Genomic DNA, 13,268 nt, shown 5'->3' with positions numbered 1-13,268 from the left:
ACTGCATTCCTCAAAAACAAATCCCTTCAGCAAACCTTTTGCAGTGCTCAGAAAGGTACCACAATGAGCAGGGGAAGCTCCCTGTCTAGCACAAGGCAGCAGCCATTTCCCAGGCACTGAACAGCTCTGCTCTGCTAACAAGCACTGCAGCCATACGGGATGGCACTGACCCATAATAAACAGCATCTCTAAGAGGGAGCTGCTGGTTGCCCACTTCTCAGGCAACCTAGCTTTAACCTAAATCCTTAGAGAGGAACAAACCTTCTGTGAAGCCCACCCCCCAGTGTTTCCAAGCTTCCTGCTAAAGAGACTCCACAATGATTTTCCTTCCCAATTATTGATAGGAGTTCAAGTCCAAGCCCTCTAAGAAATAGTTACTTGGGTCTCCCCAGCAACTAACTGCCTCCACCCCACTTCATAACTAGAATGCAAAATACAACAGAGAGAAGTTACAAGCTACTCTAGTAGCTTCACTCCATTAGGCTTACAAGATAGAGTTAAAACAGAAAATTGCTGTTTTCTATGCTGGCATTTGTTTAGCCTTTCAAGTAGAAAAACTGCTGTTGACTTCAGGAACAAGAGGAGAGATAGAAGAGCTTCTGGAAGAAGAGTTTCTGGAAGAAAAGCAGCTTGGCTTTCAACTGGGAGTTGTAATCTAATCTCGCTCTCACAAGGCTATGGCACAGTTACCATTGAGATTGAGCCTGTTTACTCCAAAGCAAAAAGCCTGGCATGACCAACAGAAACAGCTTTTCTTGCCAGAACCCTAACTAGCAAATGTCTGTGGAAAAGTCACTTCAAGCAGTGCTGTTTACTTTGGTAATGAAGCAAGCTCTCTGGAATGAAGCCTTGCAGTCTTCCCAAGAGATGGTGCAATACATACCTCAGCTATAAGCCATACAGGCTGCTCTCAGAGCCTGAGAAATACATGGTAACTTCAGAGGCTAAGGCAAATGTTACTCCAGACAGGACTCTGGACTACTCCTGCTGTGGGTACACAACTTGGATCCGAATTCAAACTGGCTGGTTCTTTAGTCTTATTCTGTGCTTCAAGCTAAGCCACAGCCAGCAATACATCTAGAGAATGCTTTTGAGAAAATGACCTCAAAAGAAGGTTCTCCTGCAGCTTTAAAAACTAAACTCACGCCCTTGATACTCATTTTTTGAGGTAACTCTGAATTTAAGACCACAACTCAGTGCAGAAGTGTTTAGAGGGAACATCACCACATAGTTGGACTAAAAACTATCTGGAGAAGAACAGAAATTCAAGGTAGACTACAAAGGCCAAAGCTCCCTTTCTGTTCAGGGAGTCACTGGCCTGAGGCTATTCTGCTTTTCCTCATTTATTTAAGACTGAGTCCCAAGCTGCTGTTCAAACTCCCTGTGACCACACTGAGATGAAAGGCTCTCTCCAATATTCCCAGCCCTTGAGCCCAGAGCAAAGGGATATTCCTTGACTCAAGAGAATGATGATTTAGGTCCTCCCTAATCCAGAAAGAGTTAAAGATTCCTTTGTAGTAGGATTAAATGGACTTCCTACCAAAACAGGCACATTTGCACATTATGTTTACAAACAACTTGCACTCCTGTGAGAGCACCAAGCTGATCCTCCACACATGGCTATAGCTCTTCACAACCATGCTTTCTGCTCTTAAGACATGGGAATTCCTGCTTTGAGGAGAAACCAAGCTCTAATTTCAAGTGTTTACCATATACCCCCAAGAGCAGGCAAAAAACATTGAAATATCACCATGATTAGGTTATGTAAAAAGTTTAATTATAAAATAAATAAGTTTGATGTGGAAACATTAAATATTAAATACAGTAATAAATATTTACACATTTACAGATATAACTTGACAATTAATGGCATTTCTCTGCTACCAGAATTCTGCTCTGTTTATACAGAGCATATTGACTCTTCCAAGAAGAAACTGAACTCAAATAATACTCTGTGCTCAAGACTGCATGGATAGTTCAAGAAACCAAGGACACTTGGGTCAAAAAAAGTCTGAGGTAAGTCAAGTTCTGTGCACCAGAAGGTAGAGCACAGGAGACCACTGCCTGCAGAGTATCAGTGCATGAATTTTATTCTTCGAAGAAACAGGTTCTTGGCAAAGTTCAACAGACTGGATCTGATGGGAAGCATTTTACACTTCTAGTGCTGCTTAAAGCAGCAGCAAGTGGCTGGGTAACGTAAGTAGCTTTCTATTTATAACTGATGGGTCCAGGCTTAACTTGTTGGAGCAGGGGCTTTTTCCTTAAGATACAGAGCTTTGGACATTGCATCTACGGTCTCAGCATCCCAAGTAGACTAATTTTAACTCTGGTTAGCACACACAAAAACGGATAGCTCCACTCACACAACAAGTCCTACTGAGTTCAGAGGGATTACTTTCTACACATACAGTAACACAACCCAGGTGTGGCTGACAAGGATCTGTCACCAACACCCTGCAAGTCAGAACTAGAGATGAAGTTCTTTGAAGCCGGTATCAACAGGGAGCACAGTGACAGCAGAATTATGTTTTTAATTTGCCGAGATCTAGGGAGAGAAGACATCCAGAGCTCTTCTCTTTTCCACTTCGAGAGAGGGAATTTTTTCCCCCTCCATCCATTCCTGAAAGCCACAATGAGCTCTCTCCCTTGGATTTAGAGCTGCCAAAGGAGACTTGCTAATAGAAGAAAGTCCATCCATGTAACAGCAGAGACCAGAGCTCCAGCACCAATGAGAGGGCTCAGCAGCAGTAGTCTCCAGCAGGTCCTCTACCACGTAGTGGCAGCTCCTTCCACATAATTGTGACTAGATGTAGCAGTAACTGTCCTCCCCAGTAAGCGATTCATCAGCAAGTGCATGTTGAGATCTTCTTGCAGCAGCCTCTGTCTGGATGAATCAGGGCTTAGTGGCAACAGCTCCAGCCCACAGTGTCCAGGGGGATGCGTCAGGTAGCCAGAGGTACCCTGCAGCTTTGCAGCGGCCACATCAGAACTGCTCTGTAAGGGGCAGACCAGGCATGTTAATCACCACCCGGAACATAGGAACTCTGTGCTAGAACCATGTCAAACCTACATCTGAGGCAGGCAGGCTAAGTTTATGCGTACATATGAGGATGCTTTGCTAGGTACTCTTCAGCTTCAAGCAAACTTTGAACAAAACCCCCCAGCTGCCACTGGACAAAGCTGGTCGAGCTTTGTACCTGACATGCAGCAAAGCAAAACTTCTGAGCTCAGCCAGAACTCAGGGCTCTTCTTTATAGTTTCCTCCTTCAACTTCTAATATAACTCTTATTCAATAAGGGTCCTGGAATCTGCTGTTGGGTACATTTTTGCTCAGAGAAGACCAACTTGCTTGCTCACTGAAATCCACTAGATCTTTCCCAGAAGTGATCCACCTGGGATAAAGAGCTTTAGCACTCAGTTGAAAAACAGTATGAAACTTGACTGAGAGGCTAACTATGGTGGTTGCAGAATTACAAGCTTTGTCTTGATCTGTAGCCTCCAAGCTCCATAAACCTCCTGATGCCTTGCAGAGGTGTTAAAATGCTCAGTACTCCTCTTACATGAGTCAATGATTCACTTGGCTGCTGCACCATCTTCCATGCTGGCAGTCTACCATGGCTTCTTGCACTCAGCCTGTCTGTTCAGATATTAGGGTTGTGTTTTTTTTTTTTCCTTCCCCAAGTCCACTGATGTCAGTACAGCTTCCTATCCTCACTTTTTCTTTAAGACAGCACCCAGTTAGTTAACAGCTTTTGAACTTGCACAACTCAGGTGGTTTTGGGAAACCAGCAAATTGAGCCAGTCATTCATATGTAACCTACATGTTTCAAGGCAGTTCAAGCATTAAAAGCTAGCAGGAGCTTTGCCAAGCATGCAAGCAATGCTCACAGGGGGAACTCCAAACTTGGAAGGACAGAAAGGTGTTTCAAGCCAGCTTTCATACCTGTTCTTTCCTCTTTTACACACCAACGTGACCATTTCTGTTTTCCTGTCGAAGTTTTTTCCTTTCTTCTTTCTCTTCATACTGAGGACACTTTTTCCTGACCCTGTGGAATTGTGGCACGTTAGAGGTCATTTTGAATGCTGATACACACTTTCACCATTTACACTCATGTCCTTTAGATCCTCAAGCAACTCCAAGCAAGCCAGTTTTTAAACATCAAGCATCAAGCAATACCTGACCATAAAATCAAGGAGCCCAAGTTAAGCACTGGCAGTTTTGCTGCACAGAGCCAGAGCTGCTCAGCTTCAGCCCAACCAGGCAGCAAGATGAAGAGGGTTTATTGTTGCAATGGAGCAAAGGACCAGGCAGCTTTCTGTGAGACAGATTTCCTGGTAGCTTTAGTGAATGCTTGCAGAGACCAGACCGCCTTCCTCCTCCCCACAGCAGAGCACTGTGGACTTCAAATTTCTCAAGTCCCTATCCCCTTTATGTGACTCTTGAGCACATCATAAGCACAGCTGCTTAGCAATTTTCTTTTTCTCCCAATTTCGCCAGTCTTTTGTAGTGACTGCTCCAGACAATCTAGATTCTCTGGACAAAGGTACAGATTAATGATCTGCATGCCTCAGGCTTGTGAGGGTTCAGAGCACAAAATAAATACAATCCTAATCCATGGAACTCCAGAAACTAACAAAGATGATTTGCTCTTACAGCACTACAGGACTGGTTATCTCTCCTAGCAGCAAGGAATGAGGCAGTGTTCAGAGAACAAGTGCTCATCCCAGCATTCCTCAAGTTCAGATCTTAACACAAAGCAATAGCAAAATTACAAATGCAAACACTGTTTGCAGCAAAGAAAGGGCACAGCACATACCTCATCCAGCTGATGTACTTCATCAAGATCTGAAATTAAGCTCAACTTCTGAGTTTCACCTACAGTGACCCAAACTCTGCCATGGTGGAGCTGCAGTGTTAGAACTGGAGCACTGCTCCAGTAGTCTGGAAACACTGGAGTCAAGCTTCCTAGGCTATCTAACCTCAGCACTAGTTCCTGAACACACCAGCAAGAAGCAAAGGCACAGGCAGGCACAAGCTGCTGTGTACTGCTTTTTAGCAGGTGTAAAGAAGAATCTAATTTATGTCTTGAAACATGCACCCAGAGAAGCCTTTTAATTTATTCACAACAGGACCCCAGATTCACATTACCCACCACACAACTGTCAACAGTTGCTTAGGCTGAAATGGCTGTTCCCTCCATCTTAACAGCAAGCAATACAGTATTTGGGACCATCAGCACTTGTTTCCCCACTCACTTCCCCTCCGTTTAAGTATTTTAGCCTGGCAACCTCTGTAAATAAATGGACAGTTGGAACACCATTTCCTTCCCCCAAATGTGCACTCAGCTGCTGAATAGCAGCCATACATGAGGCTGTGACACTACTGCTTGCTGGCTTTTCCACCAGGAGTAGGGAAAGCACTGCTGTCTTGCAGGCTTCTCCACAAGGATTAGGGAAGGCACTGCTGTGTCAGCATAACTACTCCTCCTCTACTTCCTGCTTATGTTCTGCAGCACTGTAGCTATTCCAGTTGTATCAAGAGCAGAAAGGCTCTGGTCTGAAAAAAAATAATCAAGGGTCACAAGCTGCCCACAGCCAACAGCAAGAGAGTAAGTGAACACATAGTCACTTAGTAGCTTCTCAGACCTTGCTTCTACCCTCAACATCTATCCAAGCCAGGATAAGAACTCAGCCCTTTTGGATGCCTTCCACACAGGTAATTCAGATGAGCCATATGCATTTCAAGGCTATTGGACACAAATCCTGCTCACACTTAAGCTAGGCAGATACCAAACAGTGTGTGTATACAGATATATATATATACTTACTGCACTATCACAATGATAAGTACAGTAATGAAGCTGATGCTTGAGAGCAGGACAGCTACCACTACCAATACAGTCTTTGAGTAGTCTGCCACATCATTCTTCCGTTGAGTCTTCATAAACTGTTCACCACAGCGCTCACCAAAAAAATCCTGATGACACCTGCAAGCAAACATTAATACAAGTGCTTATCAGCTCCAGTGCTGCCTGGAGCCAAGGACACCCACACACATTCAAACCTGACTTATCCATCTTCAGATTTTCCCATGAATCTCAAGATGCTCGCTTCAGAGCATGTTCATGAAATGCAGTCACTGGGCTAGCACAAGGTTTGTCAGCATTTCAACAAGTCAAGATTAGTTTGGGCGTGATGTTCCAGGAAGACACGCCTTTTCATTCTTTCAGTTTGAGTTTATGACCAACTGATGAGTTCAGTGGCTTGTTATGCATCTCAGATTCCATCATCACTTAATTTACATGGCAGAAAGATTTTCAGTCAAAATATGGCAGGAGACTGATCCATGCCAAGTTGACACTGATTTTGCCTCTGAGCCCTCATATGCTACCAGCTCGTGCCAATCACACCTAGCTCACAAGGTACAGGTAACTTACTTGCAAGTAACCATCTGCAGATGTTCTAGGTAAATACATTCACCATGTATGCAAAAGTTTTTGTATTCCATTTCACAAGGAGTCCCTTTCTTCTTGTTTTTCCCTCTGTTTTTCTTCCTTCTTGATTTGCCAGCATTCTTCTCACCCCCCCTCTTTGTTGGCTTGGGCTTAATCACTGGTTCAACTGAAAAAAGGACAACATCACTCAGTCTGGGAATGCTAGATTGTGTGAAAAGTGAATTACAGAATTTGGTGGGGGGTAGAGAGATGGTCACTGCAGGAGAACCTGTCATCAGGAAGCAGGATGCAGGTCATCAGGATGCAGGTGAGTGTGCAGCAGGGCATTTCACATCCAGGAGAAAAGCAGCTAACTTAGCTCATGAAGCACAACACTGCCACCATTAAGTCCTGTACAATGTAGACCAAAAGCAGCCAAAAGCCACCAAAGATGAAGAGCAGTAGAGTTGAAGGCATAAAATACTTGACTGAAATTGTACAGGCTCAAGCAAAGGCTTGTAAAGAACACACTGAGCCAAGTCATCCACTAGTTTCATATCAACCCAGATACAAGGTTAAGAGCCTCCATCACTCTAAACCATCCATTTGCATCAGTGATGAAAGGAGTTATAAATTACTATATCGTCCTAGGCATTTGCAGAGGCAAGACAGCTTGCTATCCCAGTTGGCATACTTGTTTCTCCCAAATAACCTGCAGTGCTGTCTTCAGCAGAAGACAGCTCATTTCCAGTTCTCCTGCTTTGAGAGATACAGCATGCACTGAAGGAGTGAAGGCAGGATAGTCCACAAGAGTCAGGCTATTTGTTCTCCCGCTTACTGTTGCCCCTCATTATCTCAATTAAGACAAACCTCTATAAGAGTGTGGTTTCAAAATGCTGGTGACTTAGAAGCCTTTGGATTTAAGCAAGAGCAATCATTTTCCTTTTGCTGGAGAGAACAGGCTAAAGCCAGACACTGACTAAGGGGCTTAGCTACTCAATGTAGAAGTCAAAGCTCAATAGCACTGTCTCAGAATAAGGTGGTAAAACACTGGTTCTCTGGAGAAATAATCCCTTCACTGATAGCCATAAAGCAACACTATGCTATTGAGGAATAACAGTTAACCAGGTAAGACTGAATATGTCTTAAGAATCATTTAGAGCCATTTATAACCCTTAATTTGCTCTACTGTGCTCTGCAAGCCTACTGAAAATATTTTTGTAGTACAATATTTTACCCAGAGCACTACATATACAGGCAATCACCACAATAGGATACAACTGGATCCAACTAGTTCATAACCCAGTATTTCTAGTGAAGAGAGCCTGCACAAAAAAAAAAAAATGAGGTGTAGCTCACTGTTGTCTAGACATCTAATCATTTTAACTTCTAGATTAACAAGCCTGGCTTGAAGTTACTTAAAAGCAAAAATGCCTTCAGCAACCAGAAGTCTGATTCAAATGGTATAAGTTATATTAATATGTAAATGAGGACACTGTTCCTGCAGTAAGGTTTCCTGTCCTAGAAGTGCAAGCTTACTCCTGACAGCTGAGGCCCCTGTTCTGTCCAGTTCAACTTGATATTTAGGCTCTCACTCCAATAATTGAGGCTTCTTCCATTCTTTCCTCTTCAAGGCTCAGCTTGTCGGTTTGATCTCCATGTCCCTGTCTGCAGGCTGGACAGGCAGGAAAGCCACCCACAGTTGAATCATAACAGCTGGAAGGCTCCACAGATAAACCTCATGCCAAGTAGAAGAGCTGGTCTACAAACCAACCACCTTTGGTAACAAGTCTAGTTTCTGGGCAGTATGTTTAAGTCACCAAGCCAGTAGTTTTACAAGCCAAACTGCTCAATAGCTCTGACATTCCTGTTTACCCTGAAGGTCTTCAACTCATGAAAAGCTTCAGCAAGGATCCACTAAGTCCCTAGACTGAGCATCTAGAGCATAGACTCCCTTCACCTAGTCTCAGGGTGCTTCCAATGGAAACATTTTAGCCAGGTCCACCCTAAAGAGCAAAAGCACCTGCCTACTAACCCCTACTGAAGTTCAAATCACTTGTAAGCACCCAGATTGTATTACAATTACAGTTCAGCCAGAACAAAAAAAACCCCAAACCTCTCATCCCTGTAGTCAGGCAGGTTATTAAGATCTCCTCAGAGCTTAATAAGTGGAAAAATCCCAATAAATTCACACAATAGCTATTAACAGTGAAGTATTGCCTGAAAGGTGCTTAACAAGCTTTCCTACTGCCACTTAAGAGGTTTAAGTGTTTGCTTCCCAGGAAATTTTAGTCAACTTCATCACGAGACAACATACACGCAAAAATATCCTTAGAGCTAGAGAGACAGTCTGGTATAAAATTCACTTTTAAGGTTAAATAGCACTTATAAACCCAACTCATGCTAAGTAGGTGGTAGCTACCCCATCTCAGCCCTCTTGCCAGGTTTATCAAGAGAGCAGCAGCACAGGTTGCAATCGGCTAACCTGCAGCTTCCACACACCCTTGTGGCACTCACGCTAAGTTTTCATCCCTGACAGCCTATTCTCAATGCAAATTCCAAGCAGAAGCACGCTTTTGCTCCGTACTCTACAAGCTAAGAGCAGCAGCAGCAGCCTTACAAGAAAGGTAAGACAGAAAGAAGCCGGCGGTTACAGACAGCTGCTCGGCCCGTCACTGCCGAGCCCCTGGCCGCCTCCCCCTCACCTCGGATCAAGTCGTCCACGATGTACTGATGGACGGGCAGCGCCTCTTCGTACTCCTCATCCTCCTCATAGTCGGGACCAGACATAGCTTCACCCTCGCGGGTTTCGGGCTCCCTCTGTCCAGGACCCCCGAGCCGCTCCGGGTCGGTGGCGTTGGGCGAGGACCCAGCGACAGGCCGGCAGGCTGTGAGGGGAAAACAGAGCCGTGGGCAGGGGAGCAAGGCGGCAGGCGACATCTCTCCCTTCATCCCACCTTCAACGGCCCCAACCGCAGCGCGACCCCTCAGCCGCTCCCCTCCCTCCCATCACGCACCTGCCAGCACGGCCAGCGCGACGATCAGCGCCAATGCGCGCATCGGCGATTCCCGGGCGGGCGGCGGTGGAGAGGCGGGTGGTGTCACGGCGGGTGGTGTCACGGCCGACCGGACAACACCAACAGCAGTGCACAGCGCTCCATGAGAAGCCACCTGCCGCCGCCGCCCCCTTTATAGGCGGCCGCAGCTCGCGCGCCCGGACGTAGAGTGACGTCAGCAGGGGCGGGGCGGGGTGGCAGGTGAGGGTGGTGCATGCGCACCTGGCGCTGTTCGCAGCGCGGCGGTATACGGTCCGTCCGGTCGCATCGCGCTCCGTTCCGTCATGGTGGGGAGAGCTCTTGGCGCACCCGGGTCGTCGGGTTGCTCTTTGCTGTGCGCCGCTCCTCCGGGAGGAACGGGAGAGAAAGGGCAGAGATTGTTCTCAGTAATAAATCTGGTGATGTGTCTTGGTATCTGGCTTTGCTTGAGAGGCACATGAGTAACGGCTGAGTAACAAGTGGAGACAAGGGTGGGCAGGCAGCTGGGTGGGGGAAATCACAGAATCACAGACTGGTTTGGGTTGGAAAGGACCTTGAGATAATTCAGTTCCAAACCCCTGCCATGGCAGGGACACCTCACACTAGACCCATGTTGCCCAAGGCCCTGTCCAACCCGGCCTTGAACGCTGCAAGGGACGGAGCATTCACCACTTCTTTGGGCAACCTGTGCCAGTGCCTCACCACCCTCACAGTAAAGAACTTCTTCCTTATATCTAACCTGAACTTCCCCTGTTTAAGTTTGAACCCATCACCCCTTGTCCTGTTGCTCCAGACCCCAGTGAAGAGTCCCTCTCTGGCATCCTTGCAGGCCCCCTTCAGATACTGGAAGGCTGCTCTGAAGTCTCCACACACTTTCTCTTCTCCAGGCTGAACAGCCCCAGTTTTCCCAGCCTGTCTTCATAAGGGAGGTGCTCCAGCCCCTGATCATCCTCGTGGCCTCCTCTGGACTTGCTCCAACAGCTCCATGTCCTTCTTATGTAGAGGACACCAGAACTGCACACAGTACTCCAAATGAGGTCTCACAAGAGCAGAGTAGAGGGACAGGATCATCCCTTTCAACCTGCATATGTGTTCCCTTGGGCACTTGGGCTCACTGTTGCTGCAGCAGAAGCCCTTAGCAAAGGGTACCTGACCACAGGTACCTTCCCTGGGCTTTGTGTGGGAAAGCATGGAGTAGACCTGCTTTAAGGGCAGAAACACTGGGGCAGCGGGTTGTAGGAAAGCCCAAGCTGTTCTGTTGTTAAAGATTCTCGCCTCTTCCACACATGCCAAAGAAGGATACACAGCTCCTGGTGTCATCTTTGCTGGGTCACACTACGCCCAAGAAATGGACCCCAAGGGCTCTGAAAATAAATTGCTGAATGAATAGCTGCGACATTATCCTGCAGCAGACAGCCCCTCAACCCCTGTCAGCCCGTTTGTGTATACTGCTATTAAAACTGGTTGTCATTTACTGTCATTTGGGTTCTTTTTTAAAGCTGTGTTTCCCTTCATTTCTCACCCCTTTCCTCATAGTGTCTACAACAGAGAGAAGACAAATTCTCCTCAGTCCAGGTGCAGATGCTGAGCAGCTCCTGTCTACAACTTGGTCATCACCTGGGGATAGCTCAGGATTCCACATGATCCTTCCTTCTCCCTCAGACCAGTGTTTCTTTCCCATGAGACCTCCGTAAGTCCCTAGGCCTGTCTTTAGCAGAGACTGATTGCGTGTAGGTAGAGTGTCTCCAAGGGCAGAGACTCTGGGATCTCTTCTACTGCAACATGGAGTTGGTTGTGTGAGAACAGCCAAAAGGAGGTTTGTAACCGAGGAACTTTTATTCCCCCCATCTATTTCCTCAGCCAGGCACTGCCACCTCCTTCCTGATTTTATTTTTCTGCTGTTAAAATGAAGTATTTCTCCCAGGTTTAACATTTTAAATGATGGGTTTTAAGCCTGATCCAAGGAATATACTGCACACTGACAGTTCCAGCCCCACTTGGCAAAGTGCTAAGCAACTGGAAGGAAAAGCTTAGCAGAGGAAAGGTTGAATGACCGGAGTGCAATTGCCCATGTTACCTGCACTGTTTGGAGACCAAACACAGTGTATCCAGTGCCTGAGTCACCACATTCCCTCTCTCCTCCAGTCTCCAGCTGATGGCTCCTGCCCCACTGCTCTGCGGCAGCACAGAGGAATTTGACTCCATGTTTCATATTTGTCGTGCATCTCGTCAACTTCGTCGTGCTGCTCCTGCTTCGTTGAAGAAGGGGCAGCCTGGCATCAACCAGCACTGCTCCTCGGCGTGCAGAAGATGCAGCAAGGTGGTGGTGGCCAGCAGTTTTGCATGGAGAGATTCGAGAGGGACATCAGGGGATCTCTTCCCAAATGGTGACATCCAGACAAAGCCCTCCTTGGCTGCTTCTCTGAGAGGACACGCTGTCAAGGCCACATGTTTTGGGATATTCAGGGCGGGATCCCACTGCAAGTCCCAGCTCTGCTGCGTGCTCTTGGGAGGAGGCACTAAGCTGAGCCATGGCCTCCTTCCAGGTCTGGAAGTACACCTGGACTCTGCCCCCAGGAGGGCTGCAGGACTCACTGGGGCCCGTGGGGCAGGTTGCTGGGCCGGCAAGGGCAGGGCTCACCTTTGGGAAGGTATTGGCTCCCCGTGGATGCAGAGTGCCACCTACTGAGCCACCACTTCTGGGGTTTTCCAGCAGGCTGCTGCTCTGGCTGTTCCATCGTGTGGCTCCCAGAGACAGGGAGCTTCCCCAAAGGCTGGTGAGCCCCTTAGGGTGCACCTTAGGGACTGTGCAGGGAGCTGCACGTAGAAGCAAAGCCAGAGTCCTTCTTGGGTGTTTGCCCTAAGCCAGACCTTGTTTTCCGTGGGCCAGTGGTGCAGTGGGAGGAGATGAACTGGTGGTACACTGCCCTGTTCTTGCTGGTGGAAATGAACAGCCAATCTTGTGCTTTGACAGTCTTTTTGCTAGCCCTGAAAGCCTTCAGTGTAGCCTGGCTCCAAGAGCACCTGATAACACCCAGCACAGGTAGCATTGGTGCCAACTTCTTCCTGTTTAGTCTCTGTCCATGTCTGTAGAATGTCATTCATTTCAGAGAGGAGGTTTCTCTCTATTGGTCTGCCTCTCTTCTCCCAGGCCCACCTCCAGAAAACACCTCAGGGATGACAACTGCGGCTGTGTTTCCTGCTGTGGAGAAGCCATCACCTGGCTACTGCAGCCCTGAGGCCACACGGCCACCCTGGGAAGGACCTGATGTCCTAAGGCAGCTCTTCAGCATCTCCCACTCGGTACTGAATCCCAGCAAGTTTTTCTTATTTGCCATTAATATGCTTTCCCCTGTCTCTTGGCAGCTCCTGGGACCTTCTGTCCCCCTCACTGCCTGTGCCCTGTCACCTGGAGATAACTAAATAGGAAAGATGTGCCCAGAATGTGAAACTGCTCATTGTCAGCTCTGGATTGTGCCAGGAGCCCCTGCATTGGCAGAGGATTTGAATTTTTTTCCTTCTGCTCTGATCCTGGGGACCAGGGGAAAAGCCACCCTGCTGTCACGTGGATGAGGTGGCCAGCACTCAGCCTGTTTCTTGCTGGCAGTGGGCAGGGACTCACAAGAGTGAAGTGACATCCATGCTGACAGCTGCCTTGGCCATGGCAGAGCATGCTTGGGCATCGTGCCTTCTACAAGAGTCAGAGTGCCAAATACTATCTTTTGATAACCCCCTCGAGAAATGCATGAAGAGAAAGGAAGCATTTGAAATACCTGCCCATTCATTTTCTTCACTGACA

The 13,268-nt window shown here is 47.3% G+C and overlaps 1 protein-coding gene across 1 annotated transcript; it reads right to left on the bottom strand.

Moving 5' to 3' along the window:
• Nucleotides 1–1,755: 1,755 nt before the first annotated feature.
• Nucleotides 1,756–9,586, bottom strand: AREG (amphiregulin). Its single transcript, XM_061345825.1, has 6 exons — nucleotides 9,452–9,586; nucleotides 9,140–9,322; nucleotides 6,438–6,621; nucleotides 5,829–5,987; nucleotides 3,944–4,046; nucleotides 1,756–2,994 (listed from the first exon to the last, which is right to left on the bottom strand). The coding sequence occupies exons 1-5, from the start codon at nucleotides 9,492–9,494 to the stop codon at nucleotides 3,959–3,961; spliced, it is 657 nt and encodes a 218-aa protein (XP_061201809.1). The 5' UTR covers nucleotides 9,495–9,586; the 3' UTR covers nucleotides 1,756–2,994; nucleotides 3,944–3,958.
• Nucleotides 9,587–13,268: the final 3,682 nt, after the last annotated feature.

The sequence above is a fragment of the Neopsephotus bourkii genome, unplaced genomic scaffold, assembly GCF_033783945.1.
Source record: "Neopsephotus bourkii isolate Nb327-2 ecotype Australia unplaced genomic scaffold, CSIRO-AGI_Nbou_v1 NB_244, whole genome shotgun sequence".
Lineage (NCBI taxonomy): Eukaryota > Metazoa > Chordata > Aves > Psittaciformes > Psittacidae > Neopsephotus > Neopsephotus bourkii.
This window is presented reverse-complemented; position numbering and strand designations above follow the sequence as displayed.